This window comes from Rhipicephalus microplus, chromosome X, assembly GCF_043290135.1.
Source record: "Rhipicephalus microplus isolate Deutch F79 chromosome X, USDA_Rmic, whole genome shotgun sequence".
NCBI lineage: Eukaryota > Metazoa > Arthropoda > Arachnida > Ixodida > Ixodidae > Rhipicephalus > Rhipicephalus microplus.
In genome coordinates this window covers 146,760,507-146,769,331 of record NC_134710.1, presented here as the reverse complement: position 1 = coordinate 146,769,331, position 8,825 = coordinate 146,760,507, and the positions used below count along the sequence as shown (strand labels likewise).

At 42.4% G+C, this 8,825-nt stretch overlaps 1 protein-coding gene across 1 annotated transcript in view; it reads right to left on the bottom strand.

Moving 5' to 3' along the window:
- LOC119177014 (cathepsin D) overlaps window positions 1–8,173 on the bottom strand; it is a 31,350-nt gene extending 23,177 nt beyond the window's left edge. Inside the window, exons 1-4 of the mRNA XM_037428363.2 lie at window positions 7,950–8,173; window positions 4,222–4,321; window positions 2,723–2,846; window positions 1,470–1,911 (exon numbers count right to left, since the gene is read on the bottom strand). Of these exons, the coding sequence (XP_037284260.2) occupies window positions 1,470–1,911; window positions 2,723–2,846; window positions 4,222–4,321; window positions 7,950–8,158 (875 nt within the window). The 5' untranslated portion in view covers window positions 8,159–8,173. The remainder of the gene's footprint in view (window positions 1–1,469; window positions 1,912–2,722; window positions 2,847–4,221; window positions 4,322–7,949) is intronic.
- Between the last annotated feature and the right edge of the window lie 652 nt (window positions 8,174–8,825).

Sequence of the window (8,825 nt, the reverse complement as noted above, 5' to 3'; positions counted from 1 at the left end):
CTGGAGATACAGCAGAAATAACAAAGGTTAGAAGGGACATCCCTGTCGAAGCCCGCATTGTATCTCTATAGGTTCAGATACATGTTGCTCTCATTTTATACCTTGTTACTTTTATTAGATATTCTTTAGAAGATTAGTTATTCCATCTTCGCGGCAGCGCCTCTCGGCCGCAGCACCTCTCGCGGGTGCCTGATTTGTCGACGCGGGGAGGGCCATGGCGGCGAAGTGCAGGGATAGGGCAGTGAGCATACTGCTTCCTTTTAGTACACTATACTACCAACGTTCGCTACCACGACAGAGACATTGGCTACCATTTTTCGGTTGCGTGAGTCGGTTGTCCGTACGAAAGGCCTCGCTCTCTTCCTTTCCTCTTCTTGTTTTTAGGAGTTTGCGAGCTGTCTCTTTCCGCACGTGCGCTTGTTAAAGGGGTGCAGTGCACCATCGCTGTTCGTTGGGAGGCTCTACGAGCAATGCGCGAAGGGTCAACAGTACTTCACCGCCCTGATCGTTCCACAAGTTTCTTTCTCCGAATAAGAGGAGAGGATGGCTCTGAATGTCGTAAAAAACATCAGAAAATACCTCTTTTGGAAACAGCAGATCCCACTCACGTTCTGGCAAGTGAAGTGTCAGGCACGCGTTTCTTACCGTGGCAACGAGGTCATCGTTACGTTGGAAAGAACAAGCAACACTGGTGTGCGAGGTTCCTCTATGTGGGCCCTCTCAGCTCGTTTCGTTGGGGGAGTCACCCGACGTCATCGGATGACTGAAATGTGGTCAGGTGACCCCGCGAAAGTTAAGTTGATGGTAGCAATTTTTTCTTGTATTTTGAATTTTTCTGAATCGAATAACTTAAGACTGCACGCTGTTACAACTGCCGTTCCTGCTGCATTAATGCGTCTGTACGTCAGCCTACACAACCCATAAATAAAAAATTGGGTGTTAAATAGTGTTGGAGGGCCCCTTTAAATCAGCACAGAGCTTGCTCAGTGCAACAATAATAAATACCTTGTGCTGCCCGAAAGTAATCATCATCAATTTAAACAAAAGTAGCAGTGCATATTAGAGAGCCTCGCAGATGCCTTTGTGCGATAAAACGCATTTTAACTCTCCGAATTTCGGCAACATTTTTGGACTTTACCAAAAGCCGAGGAAAGCGTTGTATAACAAAAGCATCAAATTGTAGCAATAATTCGTATCGATCACGCCTGTGTATTATATTCTGCCTGGTCAGTCACGCAGCATTGCTTGGGAACCTCTGGTCATACTATCTGTGGGGGAAGAAGGACACGTTTTAGCGACAATGAAATTGTGTCCTATAGAAAGCTTATCAAACTGGTGCTAGAGAGTAAAACCCTTGGTACTCAAGATAGAAAATGAGGGTGATGGGGCTAATCTGAAGCAATTAACCCGTTCTCTGTGCGTAATATTGATCGAATCTGTGAACTTAATTGAGATTAAAATACACGTACCCTTGCATTTTGAACTGCCAGTAACTCTTCTTAGTGACGCTTGTGTAGGTGATGCTTCCCGTATAGCGGTTGGAGTTGATTCCACCAAAATAGATTTCTCCTCCAGGGGTGGCCTTGGGGTCTCGGTTGAGATAGACCGAGAATACCGGCTTGGGTAGAAGGTTCTGCTTCATCATGTTGTCAAACACTGGCACGACGTTGTCTTCGGCGAGAGCTGGGTAACCGAGACCCAAAAGTCCATCAAACTTAGCCGCTTTAAAGATAGAACCTTGGGCCTTTGTGGCCTCGGCGAACGTCTGCGGGTTCACCTTGCCATTTCCAATGGTTAGAACATCGGTGCTGTAGATTCCCTCGACAATGCCGCTTCCATATTCGATGCGGAACTTGCGGCCGTCTGCTTTGTAAGTGCTTGACTTGGAGCTGTCATACTTCTTTTTGTCCTCTATAGGGGATGAAAAAAAGTGAATCAATTATTTTTCAGATTCATTGCCCTTGTATTAAGTTAGAGTTCTACGCTGTAGTGTAAATACGTCTCTGGTTTGGTGAAGCAAGAACCTGTGGACGTCTGTGTAATAGCACGATTTGAAAATTTGAATGAACTAATAGCAGGATGTATCTCCACTATATCTGGCCTATAAAGCAAGCTGTCTCCAAATTTCGCTTATTTTTGGGTAGTGATTTATTTAACGCAATTATACGATCGATTAAATTACAACCTTTCTGCGTGTTTTGTCATCGTTATGAATTGTGGATAGGAACCATCATAAGTGAAACAGTGCACACGTATCGGAAATCCTCCCTGCCTGCGTAACTGTCTTGCCTACCTTACTTCTCTATTTTTCACTTCTTTTTCTCTCTTTCAGTCCCCAATCCCCCGCAGAGTAGCAAGTCAGTGATTTGCACACACCAGCGAAATTATCTGCCTTTCAATAAAGAGTTATCTCTCTCTCTCTCTATTGCCTGCATGGCATGCATGCCTGCACTGCTTCCCTTGTTGCCTGCCTGCTGGCCTGCGTGTGAATCTCATTCATCTAGCTTCGAAGAGCTGTATTTTAGGGACGACATGATACGCAGTCAACCGCAATGGAAAGAGAAAAGGAAGCACTCTTGCAAACATGACCGCGTATTGCCTCACCGTGTGTTACGAAATTGTGACGAGTACACTACGAGAATTGATTTCGCGAATACAAGGTGGCAGTTTCAGTAAATCGTTCACCCATTATTTACCACTCTGGAGACGGAGAACTACTTACTGCAGCCGTCTTCAGTATCGGGACATTTGACCGATGGTACCCAAAGATTCGCAGAACCGGTGTCAAAGATAACCTTGAATGATTGCGGGGGCGTTCCAAGGCCGATGAGTCCGTAATAATGCAGCTGGGGGAAAATAGTCCATTTGAACCAACTTTTCCCGCATTCACTTCGCGTTTGAAAACAGGTTTGACAATAATTATCTAGGAGGGGATTATCTATGAGAAGTAGGGGGCGTAAATAAATTAATTATTGTGCCGAGATATTTTTTATTCCATATACCAGATGAGACTTTTAGCTCATTGCCATGTAGATATAAAGTTATTGATTTGCCTACTTTATTCGAACGCTTTTTTGATTAACGCATCAAAATTTGGAGTTTTAATGGGTTCGCACCTTTCATTTGACCACCTGGGGTTATTTAAAACCACCTGGTTTTACGAAGGTGGTTCTTATTTCACCCTTATATGTCGATGCCATAGCCGTGATTGTTGCCGCAATATTGAGCAAGGCATTGAGCAAGGCAATATTGAGCAAGGCATTCCAACCCCTTAACCACTAAGCCACCGCGACAGGTCATCAGTACGTATTAGGTTATTATTATTGGTAAGTGATCTTGGCCGGTTCCTTTTCATTTTGTAGTCAAGAATTATTCATACAAATACACTAAAACCACAAGTTATGTAGCAACAAATTAAGAAGATTAGTTCCCTGTTTTCATGTAAAAACTTGACTTATGCGTTTGCGTAGTATGTTACACGATTCGTACAACAGAAACTTTTAATGATAACAATATTCAAGCGCCACAAAAATTTTATTGTTATAACTATAAAATGCTATAAACGGGTTACACAAAAAAGCTAAAAAGGGGGATAACAGGTGGATGCGAGATTATTATGATATCGGATGGGACCTGCAACACACATCAGTGACAGTGAGTGAGAAATCTGCCAATTTTTCAGACATTTCTGAAATTTTTTATGCTTTCGGGCGACCATGACAAGCCCCATAAAGCCAATGTTTGAACCTTTAGATGCTGAGACTTATCGAATTTTGAATATTTAACTTATATTTTCTGTTTTAACAGAAGCTTCCTCCTCTCCCGTGCCATGGTGAATTTCAAAAAAATATCTTTGCCGCAGCCTACCGCAAATCCAAAAGCGTACGTGGGGTTGTGGGCGGTGGTTCAACAGCTTGAATCTCTCATTTTCTTCTTTTTTTTCAAAAATTTTGTGCACACTGCCTTTCTGCAAGGACACCGAATACGGCATTCGGGCATGGCCGTAAGCGGGTTATTTCACCATGGAAAACAAAAAAGTGGGCGGTTCTGCAGCTGAGCAGCTTCTCTTTACTATAAGCGATATATTGTGAGATTCAGTTTTGTTATAGGTGGGTTCGATATGCATTTCGTCCACTATTTTGTGCATGAGTCTTATATGTCAATTGTTATTTTTGTTATTTTGCTTACATCTTACCATCCTGTTTCACCTAAAGTACTCACGTTCTTTTCGTTTTCCAATTCTTCCGGAATCACAGCAGCCGCGTCCAACCACGTTCGGCGTCTCGGTTCAAAGTCTGTCTTGTTTCTCCACAAAGAAATGCTGAACAAAGGCAAAAAAGAAAAAAAAAGCATGTTTATATTCATCTCCATAATACTGGTATGCTGTGTTTCAAGGTCCATAGAATGCACTGGGACCGTGACCTGCTTGTTTATTCATGTAGCAAAGGATTATTTCAAGCTAATGTTCCGTTAGCTTAACATATACCAAATTTGGTATTACGTGACGTGAATCAACGACGAAGGCAAATGACACGTTCAAGTTAACATGATAATCATGACATGTGTGTCATGTAACAACATGACTAGATGCGATACTCACGATGCGCTTGCGGCAGTTTTACTAGCTTCACTTACACCAAATTTGGTATGACGGTATGTGAATGGACGACGAAGGTAAATGACACGTTACAACTTAATAGCCATGGTATGCATGCCGTGTTAAACATGGCAACATGGTACGTTCATAGCGTGTCGCGGCTGTTTCGCTAGTTCCACATATACCAATTTTGGTATTATGTGACTTAGATGGACGACGAAGGTAAATGGCACGTACAAACATGATAAACATGACATGGAAGCCATGTACGACATAATGTGCGTTCGCCTAGTAACATTGTGCTAATTTTAACGTGACTTATCAACCTTTTTCATTCGTGCTTCACATATAATCGATTCCCGCTGTACATGGAGCCTGCCAATTTTTTATGCATTGAAAATTGTGAAAATAGCATGTGGCACCACCTGGTAACAAAAAAAACCAATTATCCTATGTGCCCTGTTTTATATGTAGTAAGAATAGCAGACTGGGCTTGTTGGTTTAACATATTTGCAGCTTAAGGCGCGAAAACGACACGGACGAAGAGAGACAGTACACACACACGGAGCGCCTCCGTGTGTGTGTACTGTCTCTCTTCGTCCGTGTCGTTTTCGCGCCTTAAGCTGCAAATATGCCCTGTTTTGTGACCGTAAACTAGTGTACGCCTTGAACAATTTTCCTGTTAGTATTGAAATATTGTTTGCTTCCATATAATAACAGAAATTACTTCATAAAAATGTACATAGAGGTCTGCGTTAGCCGTACGCATTATTGTGGCGCTGCCTTCGCATGACGTAATCAACCCATGCTCGTCAGTGCTTCTTGAGCAACTTTTCTGCGTGCTCATGAAACCGTGCACGCTGTTTCTGGGCCGCTAAGATTTGGTTTTGACATGGTTTTTATATCTACAATTTGCCTCAGAAATGACGTGCAGTGCTAGACGACATGGCTGCGCATATGCGCAGTAACGTTTTCGGTGACATGGCTTGGCTCGTGAGTCATGAGAGTAACGTTGACGGGACAGGCCATCCACAATACAGGCCCAAGAAGGTCGAGCGCAGGCGCATGCATTGCGGTACAAATACAAAGATGCTGTATAAAGTCACATCACCTCATTGTAACGGCTTGTTATTTTCAAAAATAGTTGTAAAGTTTAAAATAAACGTGGTTAAGCATAGATACAGAAACTCCTGCAACAGCAGAACAACGACAGCATGCACAAGTTGCCAGAAATGCTACCGGCAACGCTATGAATTCTCAGCGTTTCCGGGTAGAATGACTTATTCGTGTTCAGAGCCTTTCAGATAGAAAAATACTGCTCATAAAATGACTACATGCTTTTGGAATTGAATACTGCAGCCACATACGCTACGAAGGGTAAGCTTTCTGTCACGCCAGCAAAAACTGTCTCAAAATAACGCCAGTTCTCGGTCCCTCTAATGTGCACTCTCAGATGAACTAGAGCTCTTCACGTTATCTCCTCTTCTTTTTGTACGCTGTCCCGTTTCCCATCCTGTTGAGTAGTGAACCGCACGTGGGCCTGATTACCATCGCGGCCCTTCTCGTGTCTCTCGATACATATTGCTGTGTGTGTGTGTGTTATTTTTATTTCTGCATTGGTCGTCCCTTATGTTAAACTACTAGTTCTCTGTGCAGTCGGCTTTTTTTTTAACTGTGAAGCTCAAGGGGTTTCTCCTAGTTTAAACGGCACTTCGGAGAAGCCCTGCTTAAACTCGGAGAATCCCCGTCTTGTTATTATTGGCTTGTTATTATTGAGACGGAATCAAGTAGTTCACTTCCAGAGAAGCTACTGAAGCAATTATATATAAATATGTAGAAAATGATTTAAGCTTTATAATCATGCGTTTTTTTTTTGCTTGCATTGTAAGTACACTGTCAGAGTTCAATCGGAAAAATGTGTTTGTTTCGACTGAAAGAAATAGATGCGTGGGTTAGGTGTGCTGAAATTATGAGCATACTAGCTAATCTTTCAGCCCACATACACCTTTGTAAAAAGGTACGTGTGATATCAGCATATCATGTTCTGCATACCTGTATACCGGCCAAGACGGCTTTCAATAAACTGTGCAAGATAGTCTGAGAAACCTTTAAATACCGTTCCCGTTGACCAATGTAAATCAGAGTGCCATCGATGTTTCTGTTTCCCATTCGTAAAAGATTGAATGATGTGTCCCACTACAGTTGACAAAAGCGAAGATTGCCTCGGAGCAACCAACTACAGAGGTTCGGTGCATCACCACCACCAGACATATTACACGATATAACTGAAATATAGATATTACATGAACCTTTGCGCACGCAACAGTCCCCCCAGTGTACTGCCGTATAATCAACATTTATGAGTGGTATTTTATCCGGCAAATTTGGATGATACATTGCTAAGGTTTTTTCTCTTTTTGTTTTTGCTTCATTTATACTGTAAACAAACTTGAAAGTAAAACATTTTGTCTAAAAGTCTGCGCAGAGTCCGCCCGTTGTTTTTTCTTTCCTTTATAGAGTACCAAGCTTTAGGTATATTTTGTCATTCTTTTTACGTCCTCCAAACAAGCCCTTGTCTACACACTGTGTCTCAGAAATTCACTTTTTATGAACTATCATGTCTGTATAGTATTGCTGTAATGTCATTCACGCTGAAAATGTAGGGTTCACTTTTATTTATTCGCACTATAGTATACGTGAAATATTACTTTGACTCACTCCTTCTCTTAATGCCCGTGCTAAAAACGGAAGCCTCGTGAGGTACTCAATCAAATGAAATGTGCATGTAATTATAATAATCTTTAACATCAATCAGGGTCGTTGTCATCAGGACATCAGCTGAAGTGAGTTCACCGCAAAGACTTATTCCTAATTAAAGCAAATCACCCCTCGATTCCGGCCGCGACAATCGCATTTCGAAGCAGGTGAAATGCTGTGTAGTGCTAGCAAAAAGCCCAAGGTAGTTTAAACTATTCGTATCCCACCACGATTTAGTACCTAGTAATTATTCTTATTGGCGCCTTCGTATTGGTACGTAAGGCTGCAGAAATTATTGTTTTTCAATGATCTCTGTATTAAATTTGCCGAACGCTATCTATACCTTGAACATTCTCTAATTTAACGTCAAACCTTGCGTCAATATTGCGACGTTTAAGCATCGCTGCTCAGTGGAAAGCATTACAAGATCTACCCAGCTCAACTACTACTCTTTGTCTCAAGCGAAAAGACATGCCCTCGCAGTTGATCTCAAATTAATTTGGGTGCTCAGCACTCTTGTTTATTGATACTAACTTCGTATGCGTTTCTCGCTGCTGACTGAAGTGCACGGCGAATGCGAGTATTTTGCCCTTACCTGAACTGCGCGGTAGACACCCCCAGCAGTCCGAGGAGGAGGGTTATGCCCAGGGGGCTCATGGCTAGGGCCGTGAATCCGCGCACACGCTTGAACGAGAGCGGAAAACTGAATCCGAGAAACGACTCCGCAGTCTGTTGCGGTGGGAGAACCAAGTGATGGCGCTCGACTTGCAGGCTGCTTAAGTTATCTCCAGTTGCTGTTCTCATCACTTTTGGAAACCACTGACTTGAGTCCCCACCACGCCATCTCTACGTGAAAAACACTTCAGCAGAATACGAAAGCAGCACTTCTAAACCTGTAAACCGTTCATTATTTTTTACCGTTTCCTCCTGGTTCATCACACAGGATTCAAAACTTTTTGTAGAGCGCCTTTTCTTATACGACTAAACTTTTGTCTTATAGCTTTCCGAGCGTTATATAAAATGGGAAGCTTTTTTGAGCACATTAAAGCACTTTCGATATTCGCCGGCGTATGCAGGTAGCTTATAACAGACGCTTTTCTAGCTAACCTTCCTGCCCTCTGTCTTTCTGTTACTTTCTGTCCGGGCACACCTGTGTGCATTCGAACAGGCACTACTATTTAGTTTACAACAAACAGAACCTTGTCAAAGTAGCGTGTCGTCTAAATTTGTTCAGGATAAACTGAACCGTACATTTGTAAGGCTAATGTTGAGCAAACTAAAAGCAATATTTCTGCAGCATATTCAGCAAATAATCCTGCTCACAAAAAAAGGCGGCAGCTAAGACGTGAAATTGGTAAAGCGTTCAAATATGGTAAAGCTGTGCTTTTCATATGCTTAGTTTGATTATTTTTCACCTTTAGACATTTCTCCTACACGCACAGATAGTGTGTTGGCTGGCGTAATCAAGCGC